General features: G+C 42.4%; 1 protein-coding gene across 11 annotated transcripts in view; it reads right to left on the bottom strand.

The window, feature by feature from the left end:
* UNC79 (unc-79 subunit of NALCN channel complex) overlaps positions 1 to 23,085 on the bottom strand; it is a 119,279-nt gene extending 96,194 nt beyond the window's left edge. For 6 of the 11 annotated variants that reach the window (XR_012764537.1, XM_075426263.1, XM_075426265.1 and 3 more), the window contains exons 1-7: positions 22,956 to 23,085; positions 16,771 to 16,891; positions 10,732 to 11,036; positions 7,180 to 7,350; positions 4,211 to 4,303; positions 2,710 to 2,765; positions 414 to 543 (exon numbers count right to left, since the gene is read on the bottom strand). Coding sequence is in view for 9 of the 11 variants with exons in the window: in XM_075426263.1 (XP_075282378.1) it covers positions 414 to 543; positions 2,710 to 2,765; positions 4,211 to 4,303; positions 7,180 to 7,350; positions 10,732 to 11,036; positions 16,771 to 16,891; positions 22,956 to 22,977 (898 nt within the window). In the remaining 2 variants the exon portion in view is untranslated. Of the gene's footprint in view, positions 1 to 413; positions 544 to 2,709; positions 2,766 to 4,210; positions 4,304 to 7,179; positions 7,351 to 10,731; positions 11,037 to 16,770; positions 16,892 to 21,026; positions 22,665 to 22,955 lie in introns of those variants that run through there. The other 5 variants (XM_075426267.1, XM_075426269.1, XM_075426270.1 and 2 more) reach the window with 5 other exon arrangements.
* Between the last annotated feature and the right edge of the window lie 1,233 nt (positions 23,086 to 24,318).

The following is a 24,318-nucleotide window of genomic DNA, read 5'->3' as shown; positions in this document are numbered from 1 at the left end:
CAGATAAGGAGTCTTAGCAACAGCAGCAGTGATTGCAGCCGGCACAACAAAAGCAACCAAGCAATAATTGAAAGGAACATAAGCCAGAATCCTTGTGAGGCCAAAAAGGCAGTTTCACAGACCACTTGTAATACTATATTTATTTCTTCTCCTGTTCTGGTTTAGTTAGTATCAGCAGTAACACAATATATATTACTAGCCACAATATATTTACTAGCCACTATTTACTTTTTATTTTTCATAAAACCTTTTGAAAATACAGAGAAATTAATATTGTATATAGTTATGAAAGTACCAACCTATCGAAAAAAGGTTTCAAAATATATCGTAGAACTGTAAACACGTGACATGAACACACTTCTGATCATTTCCTTTATATTTATTTCAGCCTAGACAAAAACAGCTGCACTGACCTGTGTACTGCAGTCCTCTGTACTCACTGATTGCCCCAGGGGGTTTTAAATTGGGCCAGTAGTGAAATAACATTTGTACCGCTGGCGGTTTAACTTGAGATGGTCCATAGGCTATCACATATAGCAAGTCCTAAGGAAAGACACATACAAAAATGTTTATTTTGCAAGGGAACAAAACACAATTCAATATATTACTTGTGTCCAAAGACACATGAACACACAAAATACATACATTTTATACCCTACCAAAGATCCTTTGTATGCTCTTACAAGTAGATTAGATGACTAACTTCAACATCATGATCACAACTGGCTTTTGAGTTTGATCATGGCATCCAACAGCTACCACCCACCCTTCACAGTATACTAACATATAGCAAATGAACCCTGTGTCTAGCCATGGAGCAAAGAGGTGTGATATAGATAAATAAATGGATCCAGATGAGATTTCAGCTAAGGCAATACTCACAAATAGTCCTCATAAAAGTTGAGTCCCACATGAACTGAGAAGATTGGTCATTATTGAAATCACAGAATGGTAGGGGTTGGAAGGGACCTCTGTGGGTCATCTAGTCCAACCCCCCTGCCGAAGCAGGGTCACCTACAGTAGGCTGCACAGGACCACATCCAGGTGGGTCTTGAATTATCTCCAGAGAAGGAGACTCCACAACCTCCCTGGGCAACCTGTTCCAGGGCTCCGTCAACCTCAGAGGGAAGAAGTTCTTCCTCATGTTCAGACGGAACTTCCTGTGCCTCAGTTTGTGCCCATTGCCCCTTGTCCTGTCACTGGGCACCACTGAAAAGAGCTTGGCCCCATCCTCCTGACACCCACCCTGAAGATATTTGTAGGCATTTATAAGGTCCCCTCGCAGCCTTCTCTTCTTCAGGCTGAACAAGCCCAGCTCCCTCAGCCTGTCCTCATAGGAGAGATGCTCCAGTCCCCTCATCATCCTCGTAGCCCTCCGCTGGACTCTCTCCAGTAGCTCCTCATCTTTCTTGAACTGGGGAGCCCAGAACTGGACACAGTACTCCAGATGAGGCCTCACTAGGGCAGTGTAGAGGGGAAGGAGAACCTCCCTCGTCCTGCTGGCCACACTCCTCCTAATGCATCCCAGGATCCCACTGGCTTTCTTGGCAGCCAGGGCACACTGCTGGCTCATGGTTAACCTGTCGTCCACCAGGACACCCAGGTCCCTCTCCACAGAGCTGCTCTCCAGCAGGTCCACCCGAAGCCTGTACTGGTGCATGGGGTTGTCCCTCCGCAGGTGCAGGACCCCGCACTTGCCCTTGTTGAATTTCATCACGTTCCTCTCTGCCCAACCTTCCAGCCTGTCCAGATCACGCTGAATGGCAGCACAGCCTTCTGGCATGTCTACCACTCCTCCCAGTTTTGTGTCATCAGCAAACTTGCTGAGGGCACATTCCAACTCTTCATCCAGGTCGTTGATGAAGAAGTTGAACAAGACTGGGCCCAGTACTGACCCCTGGGGGACACCACTAGTTACCAGCCTCCAACTAGACTCAGCGCCGCTGATGACAACCCTCTGAGTTCTGCCATTCAGCCAGTTCTCCATCCACCTCACCGACCACTCATCCAGCCCACACTTCCTGAGCTTCCCTAGGAGGATATTATGGGAGACTGTGTCGAAAGCCTTGCTGAAATTGAGGTAGACAACATCCACGGCTCTCCCTTCGTCTACCCAGCCAGTCATGCCATCGTAGAAAGCTATCAGACTGGTCAGGCATGATTTCCCCTTGGTGAATCCATGCTGACTACTCCCGATAACCTTCTTTTCCTCCACTTGCTTGTCAATGACCTCCAGGATAAGCTGCTCCATCACCTTTCCCGGGATGGAGGTGAGGCTGACCAGCCTGTAGTTCCCTGGGTCTTCCTTCTTGCCCTTTTTGAAGATTGGGGTGACATTGGCCTTTCTCCAGTCCTCGGGCACCTCTCCTGTCCTCCAGGACCTCTCAAAGATGATGGACAGTGGCTTAGCAATGACATCTGCCAGCTCCCTCAGCACTCGTGGGTGCATTCCATCGGGGAATTACTGCTAACCGGAGCCACAACCACATAGTATTTAAGAAACACAGCTCCGTTCTACAAAACGTGGAGCTGCTTCTGTGAACTAAAAATATCAGAGGGATCTTCCTCTCCATAATTCAGAAGGAGGACTGAATATAAAGATCATTTATAACCTCCTGGCACACAGCCAATGCAATTTTCAAGCCATCTGGTTTTCATTATTATCCAAATACAATCATTTCCACAAAGTACATATGATCAAAAACTTACTTTCCATACTTCTTGCTTATATTTCATGAGACATTCCAATAATTGGCAGTGATAAACTGAGAGAGAAAAGACAGCATAGACATAATACTGAAATGGAAACTCAAATTACAGAAATGACATAATTAGCCGAATGGCTTTACTTTGTCCATCCAAAACTCTATACCGCATTTAATTACTTTTTATTTTAAAGGGTTTGCTGAAGAATCATTGCCCTGAGAGGCATCACTGAAGATTAGAAATTAAGTATTAGTAACGTGTTTCTGTCAAGGAATCCAGTAAGATAATGAATATTATGAGTGTACAGCTTTTTGCACCGCAATAGAGTTCTTTTTCAAACACATCTAGTTTAAGAATACCTGCTAATTCACTTAAACTTTGTCCCTCTGGCACAATGTAAAGTTGTAAATGGGTATCTTGTCATTCATCTCGAGACAGTAATGGAAGTCACACAGAACAAATAATACATTACTTCCATGTATATCAAAGGCTACCGGAGTCACTCTGCATCAAACAGAGCGCCAAATGAACTACTTCACATGTTTGACCTCCCAAAAAACCACAGGGCAACATATTCCTCAGATGGCTGGAACATGGATGTCACGAACAAATTGAACATGACATGAAAAAAACTAACTTGTGCAAGAAGCTTTTAAGAACGGTGTGCTGCTTTTATTCACCGCTGTGAACTACATTAGTACGATGTGACACTTCTCATACACATACTGCAGTGTGGGGTTCCTTCCCACACAACACCATCTACATAAAACTGGAGATAGTTGACTATCATGCAGTAACAGCTCCCTCAGGTTAAATTTTGTTTCGATTTGGTTGTGTGATCCCACTGATTTAACTGGGACTGCACCACAGTGAGAGAGAATGGCCTTGTGTTTAGATACTCTAATCACATTTAAATTCATTCTAGTTCTGTTGAGCCTGCAGCCAGCATTACCCATCTTCTTTAAGAAGCAGAATCAGAGAATCGTAGAATGGTTTGGGTTGGAAGAGACCTTACAGACCATCTACTTCCAACCCCCCTGCCATGGGCAGGGACACCTTCACTAGACCAGGTTGCTCAAAGCCCCGTCCAAGCTGGCCTTGAACACTTGCATAGTATCAGTTGTGAACCTCATGGGATATGAATCATAGTATAAGACAAACTGTCACCATGAATTTCTACAGTCAAAGTTAGTGATGATTCCTCTCCGACACTGATGGTATATATCAACACTATTATCTAATGTTCAGCAACAGTAGAACAGAGTCTCTAGTTCTGGGCCAAAACCTATTTCTTCATCACAATAAGATCTCTTACCTATATAATAATTACTTCAAGCATGATGCTCTGAAATTCCAGTTTTGACTAAAATCGTTTATTTTGCACCCTGTGTCAGATGGTGAGACAGATTTTTCCCATCATCTGAACTTTTCTGATTGCATTTGACACAGTACTTCACAACTCCATTTTAGAGAGAATGATATCATGTTGCATGTTTACACATACCCGGGTTTGATGTGTACTGCATTGCAATCATTAGCATTGATGATGCAGATAGATTGACATGTGCTGGAACACCTTCTCTTTTTGAGGATCCCACTTGAAAGAAAGGTAGAAAAAAGAAAACATTTTCTATTGTATAACAAGGAAAATTAAGCAAGAATAGCATGCAATTGATGTCAACCAATGCAAATAAAATTCCTGAAGTACCAAAAAAACCCTGAAAAAAATAGAAACATTCTGTATTGGAGGGGGTGAAACCCTTTTTCCACTGGAAGATGACTAAGAATATGGTATTGCTTCACAGAGCACACATCTGGTTTCCCAGATCAGCAAGATTTCATTCTCAGAGCTGCATTAACCAAAGACAGCAGTGATCTCAGGCACTCTTTCAGAACCCCAACACTGGTCAAAACATCACCACTTACACACTGAAGTGCACCTAGGGCTTGGATTGTAGGAAACGTAAGGAGGAAGCAGAGTGTAAAGAAACAAGAGAAAACTGAAAGCCTGCTGTTGAGGTGGACTGATGAAGGGTTGGGGCTGGTGGTAGCTGCTGACTGTTGGTGTACAGCACAGATTACTTCTCAGGGAGCACATTGTCTGAGTTCAACTTACAGCTACATACCAGCAAGATTAGTCCCCCTTGTTATGTGAGCTGTGCTAAGATAATGATAAACAGTAGCACTGAAGTGTAGCTAAGCTGTTGTAACTTTGACTTCTCACATAAAGTGGCCAGTGTTCCTTCTGGTCTCCTACAAAGTGGTTACAATTAAATGGTATACTTGGAAAAACCCCGCAGAGTGCAGGTATTTATTTGCTGAGGTATAACATGGCAATATGGCTTTGAAGGCAACCTCCTACACAGACATGTGGCATGTATCTCACTCATCCTCACCCATAGCACTTCCCAGGACCCACATCCCAAGCGCTCGGGAAGGAAGCACAGAACTGTAGCTACCAGCTTTCATCCCCTCCCCTCCCATCTGGCTCTCCAGCTGCTTCCACAGTCTCTTGAGTCCTCCCTCTCAGTTTGATTCAAAGCTGAACACTAGGAGAAGGAAAGGTTCTGCACTCACCTTGTTAAGGGGCAGATCACTCCCAGCAGGGAAAGACTAGGACACTAATTAAAATAGCACTCAAGTGGAGAAGAAGTAAGGAAGGAAAAACGGAGACTATCTCTCTTCTATCTGGCACTTCTCCACATCACCCAACATTACTACGGCTCTCTTCATTGCACTTCATTAATTCTTTTTCGAATCTCATCCACACACATAAGAGCCCCCACATTATTACAGTAACGTCTATCTGTGTGGATTTAAATTGCAAAATACTCAGCAGCTCTAACCTGGCAATTAAAATGTGGACAACAGCAGAAAAGTAGGACACAGTACCAGAAGCCAAATCTAAAGAGCAGCAGACTGGTTTCATAAAGAGATCTAACCAAAACTGTTTGAGGAAAATGGCAGCATAACAAAGGCTGCACCTATGCTCTGCATGGATGCAACCTCTGCCAGGGACAGTTGGGGAATAGTACCTATTTAAGTAAACCAAGTATTTGGCTCAGTCAGTTGCTTTGGAGAACAATTTTACAGATCTGAAGATAGGCAGGACAGGGTAAGTCACCTGCATCAGCTGTTCTTATCAGGTAATAGTAATGGAAGAAAAAAGAGCTTAACGCAACATTCTGTTCTTAACCTAAAGAGGACCTATTGCACACACGTATGAAATACATCTTTGTAATTTTCATTTGCATACTGTTACTAGACCTGTCAAAGGTAATAGAGAAAACATCACTGCAATGTCTTACAAGTGACTATTTTACATGGTGAAACTGAGGTATAGAAGAGTTCAGGGATTTCTCCAAGATCACTGACTGGTAGAACCAGAAAATGTAGATGACGAATTTCCAGAAAATCTTCATCTCGAAACACTGGACCATGCTTTTAAATTATATCAGTGTTGACCTCTGTACAAAGTTGTTCATATTTTTCCATAAAGGTCTGGAATACAGATAAGAAGACATTCTCACAGAATTACGGGATGGTTGATCTTAGAAGGGACCTCTGGAAATCATCTTGTCCAACCCCCCAGCTCAAAGAAAAGCCAACTAGAGCAGGTACTCAGGATCTTGTCCAGTTGTGTTTTGAGCATCTGCTAGGATGGAGAATCTGCAGCCTCTCTGACAAATTGTTCCAGTGTTTGATCACCCACACAGTAAAAGGCTTGTTGGTTGAAACTGACTTTTAGTATTAAACCTAATACTTTCATCTGCAGAACGTGGTTAATTTTCACGTTACTACTGAAATCCTGTCCAGCTTTTTATTAGGTACATAGACAAGCACTCAGAACACACCTCAGAATTCACATTCTGCAGGGATGATAATCACGTGACACCCTTGGCGGAGGAAGAAAAAAATAAAGAAAGAGAAAAGAGGTAGGCAATGTCAGATTTAGTCTTAACACATGTGGATAGGAGATTTATAGGCACAGCTATTTAGTACAGAACTTAAAGAGAAAATGCCGAGAAGAGACTGAGGGAGAAAATTCAGAAATTCATCACATCATTACTTTGATACTAGCCATTCTTGTACATCACAATTTAGTCTAGACGCAAAAATTGCATGTTGCTACTGCATCTATCGTTTGGGAGCAGTTTGTCCATTGACTTTGTATTCAGAACTCCCACTGCTGGCATTGAAGGTTCTATGAGTCTGAAAACAGTGTATTTCTTAAAGAAGCTAAACTTCACCCTTCAAATGCAGGAAGAATTCACAGAGTAACAGAACATAATAAAAAACCAAAAATTATAGAATTGTTTGCCTATGAAATTACTTTAAATATATACATACAGTAGATTGGTATCCCATTTCAATTCTATGACAGATCAAACTTTGACTCTCACAGCCTGATACTATCATAGCAGTACACCATGTTTTCTAAAACATAGCAATACTATAATGAGTTTTACTTACATATAGCCATAGGCAGAAAAGATGTGCTGAGATACTCTATAATATCCTTGTGCAGAAATGGAGGAAAGGTAGCTAGTGTTGAAATCATTGTATAGGGTAAAGTACTCAAAATATCATCACTGAGAAAAGGAAGTAAGCATGTAGTAGTGTAAAAAATTGATTGCCCAAGATCTGTTGAATAAAACGAAATAGATACAGAATCATTACAATGAAAAAATAATTATGACTATGCATTTTTTTCTTTACAAAACTATTAAACAAAAATTTAAATTCAAGTTTTCCCCTTAAAGTAATTTGGGAAGTTAATCACCACAGACAAGCGACACTCATCAATTTTAAGCCTCTCCTAAAACAGAAGGCAACAGCTGTTCAACAGTACTCAGAAAAGTTTGGACAGAACACAAATACTACAGCCAGTAAAATCATTGATTAAAATCAATATTGATTTTAATCATATAGTGATTAACATATAGCAGTCTGCATTTAAGCAAAGATGTCATGAGAACCGAAATTCAATATGAACTTTTGTATTGAAGGGCTTGCTTTTGCAAAAAGCATTCTAGTCTTTATCATCCATAGAAAAATATTTTTATCTTAACTACCCTCAAGAGAGCTGCAAAGTACCCCCCACATAGAGACTACAGGAAGCATCACTTTTTCAAACAACATGTGACTGAACTATGGATCTGATTTTCTATGAAGGCACTGAGGCCAAAAATGGCCAAGGCTTAAAAGGAAATTAATATTTATCAATAATTTCCATACCTACTCTAATTATATTACTACTCTTTGGAAGGGATACTTAAGAAATGTGCAACATTTCAAGATACAAAGGGAAGGGACAGGCTATTGTATATGTGGGCACTGTGGCATCTTTACACATTCTTCCAAAGGAGGAACTGAGCTGGAGCCAAAAACCCTCCAAGAAAGGCTACAGCACTCAGGGAACCCCAAGTCTGAACCTGTATGATGATCCCAGTACATTATAACACCTTTCATCTGCATGAGAGGGGTTCCTTTCGTTACTCACTCTGTAACCTTAAGTGTGTTACACAGGCCTTCGGTCTCACCTGTAGAACTAGCATGATTTAACGCTGCCTCTGTAAAGTGCTCAGAGATCTGTAGCTGTAAACATCATGAGTTGTAGTAAGAATTAAAATCGACACTATTTCGGTGGTTCTGGCAAGTCTTCTGTGCAAAGCTCTAACCAGACACTTAATGCTAGCGCATGTTTCTCTCTTGCAATACATATTTACCAGCTAAGCACTGAGAGTTTATATAATCTGCTTGGACCAAAGCTCAGGACCGCCTAGCACATCAGTTGTACTTACCCAAACAACACTGATTGTTCCAATTTAAAAAAAAAAAAGTATTTCTTTTTGTCAAATGCTAAGTTGAGGGAGAAATAAACAAGTTGTATTGCAAAATTTAATTCTCCATACACAGAACCACAGAAAATAGCAAGTGACCTCCCCTTGCCCCAGGCATGAGTCAACCAAATTATTCCTGCCAGATATTTATCTAAACTGTTCTTAAAAATCAGCAAGACAGTTCACTCCTCCTCCTGGTAATTCATCCTAGTATCATCTTTATCATAAAAAGGCCTTTTTGTTTAATTTCCATTGCTGCAGTTTAAGCCTATAACTTCTTATCCTGAGCAACTGTAACCACAAATAGTTTGCTTTATTTCTCCTCACAGCAACCTTTACATATTTGTACATGAGAATCATGTCTCCCATTTTTCTCTAAGCTAGACAAACCAAGTTATTTCTGGTTTTCCTCACTGTTCACATTTTCTAGACCTCAAATCATTCTTGATTTTTTTCTAGTCCATGTCTTTCTTGAAGCCAGATGGACAAATTTGAAAATTTTACTCCAGCTGAGGCCTTGCTAGGGCCGTTAGAATGATAAACGGAATGCTTTGGGTCTCATACACAAAACACCTGTTTACTTATTGATAGAATAATATATTAGTGACTTCTGGTCTGCCTCTGATCTACTGTAACGCCCAGGCCTCTGCAGTATGGCTTTCAAGACAGTATTTCCCCCATTTCATTTCTGCCTTTGATTTGCCCTGCTTAAACATAGTATTTTACACTTTTCCTCTGAAGATGTTTCAAAACAGAATGCAATTTGCCAAGATTGTTCTGAATTAGATATCTTTCACACAAATGACGTGCTATTTGCCATCTTGATAACCCCTGGAAATCAACGTGCCCTCATTTCTGTCAGCCAAGTAAAAAAAAAATGAAATATTTAATAACATCAGACCCAGCAAAAATTCCTGTAAGATGTCCACTTGGTATGCCCTTCCAGCTGATAAGAGCCACTGATAATTACTCCTGGAGTGTTGTTCTCACTCAAGTGGGGACCATATGTCCCAGATTGCCTATCAGGATGTCAAGTGACACAGCAACAAGAGCCTGAGGAAGGAGAGGAAAACCCCACCAGGAGAGCCATTGTGCTGCCGTAAAAGGAAATTATGTTTGCTCAGTGTTATTTGTTCTTTACATGTCTCCACTGGTTGTTAATTTTCACCATGTTACCTATCTAGAAGAAGAGTGTTTTGATAATTAACTCCACCATTTCTAGAAATCGAAGTTAAGTCAACAGGCCTACAATTTGCTAGGAGCTCCTCTCTTGCAAGATCATACTCTTTCCTAGTGCGGTAGTCTTTGATTCACAACATGCTGCTGCCAGCTCAAAAGGAATTCAGCATTTAACAGAAGCAATTTTCCTTCCGAAGAATATCAGCAGTGTATCAGATTGACAATCTTCCTATACTGAACTATGTAAGTAATATACCCTCATACCATGGTGAAAATTAATATTCAGCTTATATAACATACGGGGAACACTAGGCTCCTGAATCCCAGTATGGAAAGCCACAGACTAACAAATTAGACATATGCAGAACTTAAAGGAAAACATAAGTACAACACAGTCACAAAAAAATTCTTGTGATTAATCCAAAATATAAGAAAATATGGCTTTTTAAGTCAGAGATATGACTATCTTTTTACCCAGGAATATTTTAAAGCCATCTCAAATCACCATTACCACGGTTTTTCTTCAGTTAAACACATACTATATTCTATTTAGAGATGGGCCTTCACCAAAACACTCAATCTGCATATTCATTATAGGCCAAATGATACACACTTGCAAGCAATCTGTGCCTTTTTAAGAGAACCACCCCAAAAAGACCATTCTGAAGATATCCCAGCAGATCCAAATTCAAAATCCAGATTATTTTTTTTTAGACCCATCTGTATTATTTTTGTTACATACTGTTGTATTTTAGTTACATACCACCAGCATATCACTAAAAATCAGACAACCTCAGAATTCAAACCCAAATCCACAGTTCGCAAAAACATATCTTTTATTTCAGAAAGTCAAATCAAACACTTGGATATTAATGCATCCCACGAGGTTTGAATTCCAGATCCAGGTCAGTTTAGGCCCATCTCTTCCACTGCATTTATGCATCATTCATGGATTCACAGCACTGAAGTTAAGCGTACTGGAAGGGTTCAAGGGCCTGCTTACCATGTTGACCATGTTGTAGCAAGGGAACTAGATCCAGCAGTGTCACCAGTGTCACGTAAAGTCCTTGATAGTCCAAAGATGGGTAGTCTGATAACTGAGCATCACGACTTTGCTGGCCACGTTCAGATGGAGCATCTCGCAGGACGCTGTAAAGGAGGGAGCGAGTAACAGTAGGGTTGATGGAACTGACCTGTGGTCTTAGAGATGGGGTGAGTGGGAATGGCACAGGAAAAAGACACATGGTCATGGGCACTGTCAAATTGGAGGCATCTTGATTCTCCTTCTTCCCTGTGCGGGACAAAATGCTGTTGGGGGGACAAAGAAAAAAAAGAGACAACAAAGACACAAAGAACAGCACATTACATTGAAATGACACTATAAAACAAATAATAAAACACCAGATACACCCCACATCAGATGCAATAGCTACCAAAACCAGTGTGTCTACAAATCTAGCAACCATTCACTTTCATGCTTCAAGATAACACAATTAAAAATTGACATCTAAGAAAATTTCATTGCATCTCATGTGTTATCTGGTTCATAAGGAGCAAAAATATAAAAATGCATGTTTCAGTGCCCTACCCATGTTTTACAGTTAAGAAAAATTCTAAGAATTAAAAGTGTTTGCTACAGAAAAATAGCTGTGTCAAAACAGACTGGTATTTTGCTCTGAGATTTTGCAAGATATATTCTCCCCCCCATAATCTTTTGAACCAACTGACTGAAAACATGCAAAATATAGGTGTGGCACTTGCAGAAACATGTTTTAGCAAAGAATAAACATGTGTGTTTGTTAAGATAGTCTTAAAAATCACATGTTTATTGCATTAAAATAATGTCTGTATGTATTTTATGATACTGTTTCATGACCACTCACTCAGTATCATTTGAGATAATGAAGTTTAAACAGGCACATGGATTTAGAAATAATATAATATTTCTAAAATGTTAACTAAACTACATTTGGAAAAGTTATAAAATAATATATAGTAGATGGTCTTTAGCATATGTTTGTGAGCTAATGATAATGGTTGTTTATGTGTGGTTTTAATTTTGCCCATGTTTAGGGAGGAAACAGTTTACGAATACAAACACTCCTTGGGTAAATAGTTACCTTCAAAAATCTAAGCGCTAAGCAAGCAAGACCAATTATGTAACTGCAGATCAGACAGTATGTTACCATACATTCCTGCTGTTACTTACGTTATTATTCAACAAAACTCATTATAAACTAAAGGAGAGATAATTTCAAAAAATAAAAAGGATTTAGTGGGAATCAAAATAGAGGCTATACGTCAACCAGCTTGTTATGTCGTTTTAAGAATGTTGTAAACATGGTTGTAAACATGTTAATCTAATTTATAAAAAAATAAAACCCACTTATTTTAAATAGAAATAAATTGTCACTTAATCAGTGTTATATTTTAGTTATCAGGCAATTATAGGGTTAGTTCATAATCTTCATATGTGCCTATAAAATATAATACACCTTTTAAATAGATTAAGCCACACACAATGTTTGGGTTTTTTTTAAAGCACATTTTGTATCTCTCAGTGGTTGAGATTTCCAAAAGCAGTTGCTGTTGGTTTAACTCTGCTCCCAAAGTCAGTGTTAAAACTTAAAAAAAAACAAACAAGTCAGTAACATTAAAATTTCTACTGACTAATGAAAAGCAGAGTTATGTCAAGAGGGAAAACTTCTGGAAACCTCTATCCTCTTTAACAGTACAGAAACCCCTATCGTACAATCACCTTAGCACAGATATATCTTACCTCCAAAGTCAATTCAACAGTTTACACAAGTAAGCTTAAGTATTGCTAAGGTGCTTATAAGAGAAGGTTTCATTCATTTGCCATATATAAAAAACAATTCTACAAGTACAATTCTATGCCAAGTGGCTACTATCACACCACACTTGCAGTCAGAGATGACAGTCTGTTTTAAGAAATCACATACCTATTTTTTTCCTTTTTTATTGTGCCTTACATATTTGCCAGATTATTTTGGTTTCTGTTACCCAATGTCCAGTACAAGAAACATGGTGACTCATGACAGTGTTTATGAATTCATATCAGAAAATTGCCTAAGATCTAGTATGGCTTTAAAAACAAATGATCAGAGTGCTGATTCCTTTTAATTTGCTTGATGTTCATTTGCCGTACTTTGCAGCTCATGTTCAAAGATATGAAGGTACTAAACTATATTCCTTCCCTGTCTACCAACAGAAAATACCAATTACCCTTCCCTTTACTTGCCAACACATCACTTCAGGTGCACTTATTTCCAGAAAGGAAATTACTATTTTAATTAATCCTCGCTTTGGAAAGCATAAGGCAGCGATGGAGAGCTTACACTATCGGCATCCCTTCCTCTTAACACGGAGCTATGGCCCATCTATGGATTAGAAGCCAAAGAACACCATTTTGTATCTTGATCAGGGCATCCTTCTGTTCACTTCAGGAACACCAATGAGACCATATCTAAATTCCAGCTGCAACCATGCCAAATTCAAAAAAAAAAAAAACAAACCACCAAACTTTCAGATCCAGGCTTTTGCCTGACCCTTATGTTTTAAAAGCAATAAACAGAAGAGTCAAAACTGAAAATCTAGGAAGTCCCCTAAGACCAAGATACAACAATTGCAGTTTGCTTCTGTTTCTCTTCAAAAGAAGCATTGAGAACTTGGAAGGTCTGCAGATCATAACTCCATACTGAACTTGCTCTGTGGTAAGTGACAAAATTACCAGAGCTTGTTTCAAGATTTGTACATCTTTGCTGCGAATCTATCCCAAAATTACTGTCTTCTGGGAAAGGTTTTGTAAAATGCCGACAAGAGAATTGTATCTCACCAAGGCAGCAAACAAACTTGACCATTAATTAGCCATTGGGCATTTATAACTATTCCTTCTGTAAAACATTTTACTTAGAAATACATATCGAGAATTTTCTCCAAGAAAATGTGAAAGAATGAGTTGTTCTGCAAGATGTTTATTAAGTCTTAGATCATTCCTCAAATGAGGGAGAAAACACTGAAAATGAGCAGTGCATGAAACAAATTCATGCTGTAATGTAAAGAAATGCTTTCGCCCAAAGAGAAAAATAAGTAAGAACTAAATGAATCAATGTGCTATGCACTGCGTATGGTGATTTTATGTGATGTTTGTCCATAGAGATAAGGAATTTAATTTTTTCAGCCATTCCACATCTGTTCCCCCCATCCCTGATGTTGTGATTTATTGAGGCTATTTACAGAGCAAAGGAGCAAATGAACCCCTTGTGTAGTGCAACTACAGCTAGTAAAATGACATCAGATATGAATGTGATCCAAAATATTGTGCATACCCCTCTGAAAAGAACACAGTCAACGTGTCCATAACATGGAAAGGTAAAAAGTATAATAAACTGTAAAAGCTACACCTGTAAAACCCAATCATCATATGGAATTTCTCTGGCTAATCACTATTCCTCCATTATTCCTTTGACTACTTATGTTCATCAAGAAATGTTTATCCTAAAAATTCAGCTGCAAAGAGACCACACATCAAACTGAGAAATATTTTTTGAAGTTTTTCTAAAATAGTAGATTATCACAAGCAAACTATTCTGAAGACCAAATCCAAAGTCTCCAGAAATCAATGGGTATTTTTCCTGTTTGATCAGTATTCCCTCAGCAGCTCAAATTCATTGCATATGCTCTGTGTCAAGCTAGAAAGATTATTCTCCACCACGTACTCCTATCATTGATGTTAAACCTTGCAGAATGGAGTCTCCATGTAGGAGGCAGAAACAAGACTCAGCACGCAAAATATTCAAAGAAATTTCTGAACATGCTCTTCAGAAAGGCTCTTAACCAGTCTGTTTCGGTTTAGGGTAAATCTTGCAGAGATCTGCACACAGTGGGTTGGAGTTTCCTTCTTTCCATCTGCCACACGAAATACAGGGTGTGTTTTGTTTTGCTTTTTTATCCAGCTTCTTTCTTAGTATCAGCAAGTGTATAAACTTCTATTGGATCAACCATAGGACTCGGGCTTTGACCCACAGTTCAAATTCCCCAGTTACAAGGATTTAGAATGTGGATTTGACCTTGCTGAGTATCAGAACTCAGTCCGCTTAAATTTAGATCCAAGTTCTGTCTTGAATTTCTGGTGTCGTCATGGCTCTGAGGCTGATCAGATCCCAGATCATGAAGAACAAAGCCATTTGTGTAGACCTGCATATCAGATATGAGTATCACTTCTGCCCCATGAGGTTCAGCATTATCAACAAGAGGATTCTGGTTCAGTCCCATTCTGAACTAAAACAAACATCGGAACTAAAACAAATAACTTTGAAATAAAGAAATGGAGTTGCTCAATGGAGTTGCTCAATTGTGCAATTGCTGCCCTGATGTCTTATCTGCTCTTATAGTCGGTAAGTATAAAGCTTTTCCAGTAAGTCCAGAAACATCACTACTCATGGACTACGACAAATCTGTCACACAGGATGTATCAGCTGTACTGCTTAGAAAGACAAAGACAACAGGGTGGTATAAACGGATCTCATTAGAGGATTTGGTAGTTACAGCTAAGAGAGAAAACATTAGAATCAAGTCCAACTTTCTTGCTTTAACAGCTTAAAGGCCCACAGCATTTAAGCAGAGGCTGTTTTGTCATACAGAACCTCACTTCAATGTGGTTTAAGTGTGTGTTGCGCAAATAATCCATCAAAACAGCCTGATGTGGGAACAAAGCCCCATTTCAGAAGCATCTTCAGTGACTCTGAACATTTTTTCCCACTGCCACGATACAATGAGACAAAATTTATTAATCTTCAAAAAAGCCCTGCTGGTTGCCATAAGTTTCTTCAACACTCTAAATGATGAGGGAAACAAATTTCACAGTGGTTAAACAACTCTGCTCTTGAAATTTTCAGAACAGGAGGTTTTTAAGTTTGCAGTGAACAGGCATTCCACTGATAATGAGTATTTCTCTCTATGCATCTTTCCTTCTTATAAAGAAGGTCAAGAATTTTGATACACCCCATGCACTTGAAATTAATATTAGAATGAACTACTGTCATTGTTTCACGTTTAAATTCTTACTTCTCAACTTGTACACATCACAGGGGTATGTGTATCAATATACATATTAATTGTCTTTTGTTAATGTTTCCTCATGAAATACAGCAAACAGCTGTATTTCCAAACTAGCTTCTGACAGCAGGGACAATCTTTCCAGGTATAAATCTGGAAGCTATGCATAGAAATGCAGCTTTAACTGCATTTTCCTGGATGTGGACACTACAGGTAGCCAAAACCCGGGCAGACATAAATCACTTCTTCACTGTCAAAAGTCATCTTTCTTTTGAAAGAAAATTTTCTTTTTGAAAATACAAATCCACTAAGTAGCACTGTGGAATGTATGTCATTCCTAATTAAGTCTCACAATTTTTCCTATCTTTTTATCAAGACAAGAGGTAGTATTTCCTATTCAAAATGTTTTCTGTAATCAATGGTATTTAGTACTACATATTGCTACTAAATATTGGACTAAATCAAAACATCCAAATCTGTACAGAAACTTTGTGTCTACTCGTATTGTTATAAGGGACTGAACCAGAACCCAGACCCAACAGCCAGCTGAACTATGGCACAGTAAAAAACTAGTTCTGTTTGTCTGGCTCATTGCTCTGGGATCCTGAAGCACCAAGACTGCCAAGGAGGTCATGAGTACACACATCTAAAACTCTACAGGTCACAAACTCCTTTCTTCACAAGTTCAGCATGTTTGTGCATTCAGCTAAGTCTTAGGAGGGCCAAGCAAATGTGTAATCAACCAAGTTTACTTTAGAATCAGCCACTCAATAAGCAGCTCAACTGGGCAAATTGGGCAACAGCCACTGAAGAGATTAACTCATACCATTCCTTTCTTAAATTATGCTCTGACTCTTTTTGGCTGAGCATTAACCCATTAAATCTCGCAACCAATTCAAAGTCAATCCATACCCCCTACAATTCTTTAGCTCTTTTTTCTTCAAGAGCATTAGTTAAAACTTACCTCAATAATGTCTGAGAAAAGTATTTCAAAGTATTTGCAATGTCAGTTCCAGAGGGCACAGGGTAAATGTTGTGGAGAACTCGGTTGTGGTATTCCTGAAGGTAACGGATTTTGGAAGCAACTACATAAAAGACAAAAAAACACAAAAAACTTTCATTTAGGTTTTCTGCAGACTTTGGCAGAGTTGCATCTGTTCCTACCATTTCTGATTTTTTTTATTTAAGAATTAAACTGTTAAAAACAGAAAATTCTCTACATTCCTTCTATTTTGACTGAATAAGTTGAATACTTGCACACACTGCAAGGGTGCCAAGAGGAAGGCACAGAAGTGAATGCTTGCATCTGTATTAGACCAACTTAGTGCTAGCAAATTTTAAAAAAGCCACCAATAAAGCAAAGGAAAAAAAAAATCTGCCCTACTTCTGTGTCTCCAAGGATCTCAACATTAATTTATAATGAATGAGTCACTGGATCACAGAAGGTTCATGTGAGACAGGTAAATATTTCTGCAGCCAAAGCAGAGATATAAGCTAAGACAGAGAGTTAAGCCACCTAAGCACACCCTCAACTCTTTTTTGCTCTGCTCAGACTCATCAACTCTGCTGATAAACAGAGTGCACTGGCTGCAGCAGAGGGCTGCACCAGCTCATCTGCACTTCCAGCTAGACTGCTCAGCAGTTGTTCATAGCATCACTCTGTGCAGCCTCAGTGAAAGCAGAGCTGGCTGGGAACTCTTAATCATGTTAAAAGTACACCAAGATTGTGTAATAGGCAGTTAAAAGGGATGATGCTTCTGAACGACTTCAGCCCTTGAGCATACGTATTATGACAGTCTTTCACTACACCAAGACACACCTTGTTCCCCTAGAGGGCTCCTTCAGCATGGAAGATAAATTGTGCTTTCTAAACAAGGAATTAGTCAATATTTTATTCTCCTTGTCAAATAGCATTTATTAAAGAATGAATACTATTAAGTGCTCTGCAGAACAGAAGGGCATCAACTTCCCAAGAGATATCCCTATGCCTCTTGCTGCTGCTGTATCTGAACATTTCATGAGCGTTCCGATTTTTTTCTGTATCATTGACAAATTGAATGAGAAGGGGTGACATTGTACCCATATTACAGAAAAAGACTGAAGGACAGACACTAAAAGCAAAGCATCTGCAATTGCTGCTGGAGGTTCAGCTTGAGATACTGAGAGCCATTTTGCCAGAAGAGATAGCAGCATGTACTGGACTTTCACATCCAATAAACAAAAGCATCTCTGAGTGCTCAATCACACAACAAACCATCTTTGACAATTTCAAGTTAGTTATCCATAAAATGAGGAACACTCAAATACTCACAGAATGGTTTGGGTTGGAAGGGACCTTAGAGATCACCTAGTTCCGACCCCCTTGCCATGGGCAGGGACACCTTCCACTAGACCAGGTTGCTCAAAGCCCCATCCAACCTGGCCTTGAACACTGCCAGGGAGGGGCATCCACAGCTTCTCTGGGCAACCTGTTCCAGTGCCTCACCATCATCACAGTAAAGAATTTCTTCCTTCTATCTAATCTCAATCTACCCTCTTTCAGTTTAAAACCATTCCCCCTTGTCCTATCACTCCATGCCCTTGTAAAAAGTCCCTTTCTGGCTTTCTTGTAGGCCCCTTCCAGGTACTGGAAGGCTGCTCTGAGGTCTCCCTGCAGCCTTCTCTTCTCCAGGCTGAACAGCCCCAGCTCTCTCGACCCTTCCTCATAGCAGAGGTGTTCCAGCCCTCTGATCATTTTTGTGGCCCACATCATAACCATGAACCAACTAACACTGTTTGCTTGAATTGCATGACTAGAAACCCAGCCTTCCAGCACTCAACTGCCCTCATCACAACCATCCTTTCTCCCGTTCTCTGCTGTACTGACTGTATCCTCCCAACTTCCCCAGCAAGTGAAGCTTCTACAGACCAAAGTCTCCCTCACATTATTACCCTGCTTCATCCCAGGCAGAAAGCCCATCATATGACTGAACAGGGCTGGGATCTATGGGAAAACAGCGAGTAAAGACACAGTTAGGGACAGTGTCATAATGCGTATGCATAAAGTAAACAACTAAGGATGCATAAGCAACTTACATTTCCTCACTTTTAAGTTTTTTACTTCACAAAATTATTTTGAGGTGATGTTAATGGATAATTAAAATCAGTCACTACTTTTCTTCTTCCCAGGCAATTAAAAACAGAAGTTTTGACACGTGGACTCAGATTGCCTCCGTATGGCCAAGAGCAAGATCAGTCTTTCACGCCACCACATAGGCCTGCGGCACATGAAGAGTGCTCTGCAGTAGGTCACCCCTGCATCTGTGAGACCAGCCATCACTAGCTTCCCATGCATCCGCAAAACCACTGGGGTAGTAACATTTGGTCATGATGTGTTTCACTCCAGGTTACACAAGTCCAAGATTTTAGCAGTTCGAGATCTGTTTTCCTGTCCAACACCTCAATCTTTCTGCCTGCTGTCTCAGTTTCAGTCCCAGATTTGCAGGCCAGTTCATCAGATTATTTAAAGATAAACACTTTTTCTTTTTTACTGTCATGAAGACTCCCATAAAAACTGACCTAGATTAGGTTAGATTTAGGAATTAATTCATAAATGTATTTTGTGATGCTATTTTCTATTGCTGGGGAAAAAAAAAAAAAAAGAGCACAAAGCCAGGCATATTTGCAAAGAAAACAGACCACAGAACCACAGAATAGTAGGGGTTGGAAGGGACCTCTGTGGGTCATCTAGTCCAACCCCCCCTGCCGAAGCAGGGTCACCTGCAGCAGGCTGTAGAGGACCTTGTCCAGGCGGGTCTTGAATTATCTCCAGAGAAGGAGACTCCACAACCTCCCTGGGCAACCTGTTCCAGGGCTCTGTCACCCTCAGAGGGAAGAAGTTCTTCCTCATGTTCAGACAGAACTTCCTATGCTTCAGTTTGTGCCCATTGCCCCTTGTCCTGTCGCTGGGCACCACTGGAAATAGTCTGGCCCCATCCTTCTGACACCCACCCTGCAGATATTTGTAAATATATATTAGGTCCCCTCGCAGCCTTCTCTTCTTCAGGCTGAACAAGCCCAGCTCCCTCAGCCTGTCCTCGTAGGAGAGATGCTCCAGTCCCCTCACCATCCTCGTAGCCCTCCGCTGGACTCTCTCCAGTAGCTCCTCATCTTTCTTGAGCTGGGGATTCCAGAACTGGACACAGTACTCCAGATGAGGCCTCACTAGGGCAGTGCAGAGGGGAAGGAGAACCTCCCTCGACCTACTGGCCACACTACATTTCACAGTACCCAACAAAGAACAATCCACAGCAAGATGCACAGTTTACTGTGGCTGCCACGGTTTGCTGTCAGATATCTCTAAATGAGTTGGATTAACAAAATGCAAAAGATGATGTCAGAATTCATGTATTTAGAGAACTGTCTACCTCTCAACAGCTATTTACTTCCAGTAAAGGGTACAGGATATGTAGAATACTTTTTTTTTTTGAAACAAAGAAGGAAATCTATTTATTTCTATTAACCAGCATTGTCACACAATTGTATCAGGTAAAACGCCACAATAGAAAACTTATTTATAAAGCCTAAATAATAACACCAGCTTTAGGCTAAAGGTTTTAACCTCACCTCTCAGTTCTGTTTCCCACAACACTGACAATTTCAGCAAAGCCTCCCAGAACACAAAGAACCTTCTGACGGAAAGCCCCAAAGCGAAACTTTGCCAGCTTTCAAGACACAGAAGAGTGTGAATGACCCAATTTTCTGAGCATCCACAGATACACTTCAAAAAGTGATGTCACTCAGTGGAAGTACTTAGCCATCATGATACGGTCATCACATAAAACAAGTTTTAAAAAGAAAAGTTACTTATTGCTTTGCTAGTATCTCTCCAGGATCTACACAGACCTAACTAAACTTCCTAGCCCCCTTGTAAGCATTGACTGAAGCACAACTGAAACCATTAGGAGTCTTTAAAGATGGTCTTGGTTGCTCCACTGTCCTGGAGAACAGAGTAGGCATCAAGCATTCCTAGGACATTACTTACCACAGCTAAACACCAGTTACTGCTATTTAAGATGAAAAAGAACTAATTTTCTTTGAATACAGTAGAACAACTCAGGCATGCCGTGATGAGTCGCATAATGAAAGTCACTGTCAATACTGCTGGCATGAGATACGAGATGCATGCGGTCACAAAGAAGGGAGGCTTCGAGACAATTTCCCAGATTGCCACCATTTTACCTGTTGTTCACACAACTCGCCAACGAGCTGTTGGTTGGCCACAGATTTATGTCTAGACCGGCACCTCTTCTGTTCTCAGTCTGCTTCTTCATTCATAGTGTATTGTTACTGTTCTTGGTAAATTGATATATACATCATTATGACTTGTGGTTTGACTCCTTCCCAAGACATTCTGGTTCTTGCTTGTCAGTCGATGAGGGCAGAAGCAACCACAGCAACGGTTGGGGTTTGAAGGCTTGCCTGATAGCGATGCATGCATGTCAAGATAATCCTTGCCAGAGTCCATCAGCATTTGTCCAAAAATTGCAGGTGAGAGAATCTTGAAGTTATGTAAGAGACAAAGACATTTGGTAACACCATAAGAACTAGCCAGGGGAGCAGCCTTGGTAAACATTCAGTAGGTTAGAACACACAGGGTATGTCCATTAACTGAATACTCTACCTGGAGCATCATGAAAAAGAACATTTGTGAGCAGAAAGATCTGAAACCTGGACCCCAAGCAAATCTCAGAATAGAGAGCAACAGGGACATGGCAGGGCAAGATGCACTGTCTTGAACACTACAAGGGGATAAAAAGAAAAACCAGCCAAGGAGAAAACATGAAAGAGAAGCTCAAACAGAGCTAACCACAAGCATTAAGAATGAAGGAACAGAGAAAAGGAAGAAAATGCCAAAGCCAGTGTTGGCGACAGAAATTCTCCCACATGCCAGTATCAAAGAAGCATAATTAACATGTAAATATCACAAGAAAGAAGAAACAATTACAGAACTCAGGTGAGGGGTGGGGAAGGCAGAAAGAACAGAATGGTACAGTTCCAAACACTGCACACTTCAGGCCTGTTGCGTGGTGAAAATATTGTGTCTCCATTTATGAGGCCAGAAGTGCATCCCCACAAGCAATGAATTAGCATCCACTTAATATTTTAATAGCAACATCATTCATCACTATAAATAAGCAACAAACCCGAAAGGAAAAAACCCACAAGTATTCTTTTCCTTCGACCAGTTCAGCACAGGCATGTATTTATTTATATATATTATATTTGTATCTTTACAAGGATCCTTCCCAGTGACCTGGACGAAGGAGACAGCAAGTCTCAGCACACAAAGCGTCAGATCACATCATGTCATCACGACAAACATCAGTGCAACCTACTGGTCACAGACTGCCTGGCTCACAACCACAACACCGTCTCCAGAGAGAAAGCAGCTTTGCGGTGGGCGACAAGCTCAACTACCCCAGCATTTTTCTGTAAGCCTCCCACCAGAGCCCTCGCAGACGCACCAGCTGGTACCAGCAGTGAGGAACACCAGCGTGGCCGAGCTGCTGACAGCCCAACCACCACGACAGCCGATCTTGCCCCCATCAGATCTAGCCAACGTGGGGGTTTCAACATCGGTGGCTGCGAGCAGGCCCCGGGCAGGGGGACGCCAGCACCCCCGGTCTCTCGGGCGGGTACGCCCTTCGGGACAGGGCACAGCGCCGGCAGGCGAGCCCGGCTGGACCCTTCCCGCCGCAGGGCCAGGCCGGCGGGCTCAACCTCGACCCTCGTCCCCCTATCCCTCATTTCTTCCCCTCGGGTCCCCCGACGCCACCTTTGCGCACGGATACGCCGCCGCCCGCGAAGGGCCATCCCGCCGGAGAGACGAGGCGCGGGGCGGGAGGCGAGAGGCTCCGAGCGCCGAAAAGACACAGAAAAGGCCGAAAAGAGAGAAAGAGCCAGAACGCAGGCAGGCACCCCCCCCCCCCCCCCCAGCTGCTGCGCGGCCGCCACATAAGGCGGGAGGAGCTGGGCCGCGCCGCGCCAGTCCGCCGGGGCGACCGACAGCCGGCAGCGGGGCAGCGCCATGGGCGGGAAGGCGCCCACGGCCGCCCCCCGCGCCCCGCGGACAGGCCCCGGCCCGCGCCGCCCGGCCCCGCCACTCACACTGCTCCGCCTTGGTAGACATGCTGCCGCCCCGCTCTGCCCCGCAGCCGCCGAGGAGCGGCCCGCCCCCGGCCGCGGGGAAGGCGAAGGCAGCTTCGCCTCGGTGCCGCTACCGCTGCCGCAGAGCTGCGGGCCGGGAAGCGGCGGGTGGGGCTGGGCGGGAGCGGACTCTTAAAGGGAAAGCGCGGCTGGCGCGGGGGACGGGGCGGCCGCGGTGCCGGGAGCTGCGCTGAGGCACCGCCCCGGGCGCGGACGGTGCCCCGCCGAGCACCCAGGTTGCCGCGGTGCCGAGCCGGGAGCTCCCGGGCCGGAAGGCCCTGGCGAGTCCCCGGCAGTGCCCCCCGGGGGTTTCGAGGGTGTTTGGGGCCGCTGCGGGGGCTGGCTGGCGGTGCGCGGCCCCGGCCCCGCGGCTGCGGGGGGTGGGAGAGGGGCCGCTGAGCGAGGCCGGGGCGGCGGCGCCGCTGCCAGGGGTGGTTGGTGGGGCCGCGTCCGCACGCTCCGTTTGTGCTTTCCTTGGAACAGGGATGTTGTGTCCTTCCCTGCTTCTCCTCCCCTCGCCCCCCTGGGCTCCCACAGAATCTCAGAATGGCGGGGGCTGGGAGGGACCTCTGTGGGTCATCTGGTCCAACCCTCCTGCCAAAGCAGGGTCACCTACAGCAGGCTGCACAGGACCTTGTCCAGGCGGGTCTTGAACATCTCCAGAGAAGGAGACTCCACAACCTCCCTGGGCAGCCTGTTCCAGTGCTCCATCACCCTCAGAGGGAAGAAGTTCTTCCTCATGTTCAGACAGAACTTCCTCTGCTGCAGTTTGTGCCCATTGCCTCTTGTCCTGTCACTGGGCACCACTGAAAAGAGTCTGGCCAGGTGGCTCTGGCCGAGTGTCCCCGCTTGCTTCCACGGTGTGCCAAGCGCCTTGGAGATGGTCCTGCCGGTATCGGCCCTTCTCCCAAGAGATGAGGGCTGAGCTCAGCCCCAATGTCCCCTCTCTGCCACCAGTTCCAGGCTATGGTTACTGCCCCAGGCACCGTCAGTACAGGGCAAAGGTGGGATGGAAAGACCAGGCGTGGTGGGAGTACAGGAATAACAATATGATTTAAACAACTATTCATTTGCTCCAAGAGATACTACTTCACCAGCATGTGTCCTGTGAGCTTTCCCAGTATCCTATCTTGGCCCTACCAGGTCGCGGAATTGAACGGCTAGCTAAGGGTCTCTTCTCTGAAACTTCCCATAACAGTTTTTGAGATCCTCACACTGCTGAGAAAGGTGTGTGGGAGCAGTAATATTTCATCAGCCACGGCATGAGAGCCTTGATGTTTACAGATAAAAAGCCAGTTGCAACATGCCCTCCCCAAAAGGATAG

The sequence above is a fragment of the Opisthocomus hoazin genome, chromosome 7 (genome assembly GCF_030867145.1).
Source record: "Opisthocomus hoazin isolate bOpiHoa1 chromosome 7, bOpiHoa1.hap1, whole genome shotgun sequence".
Classification (NCBI taxonomy): domain Eukaryota; kingdom Metazoa; phylum Chordata; class Aves; order Opisthocomiformes; family Opisthocomidae; genus Opisthocomus; species Opisthocomus hoazin.
The sequence above is the reverse complement of the archived record's forward strand: the minus strand, read 5'-3'. Positions and strand labels throughout refer to the sequence as shown.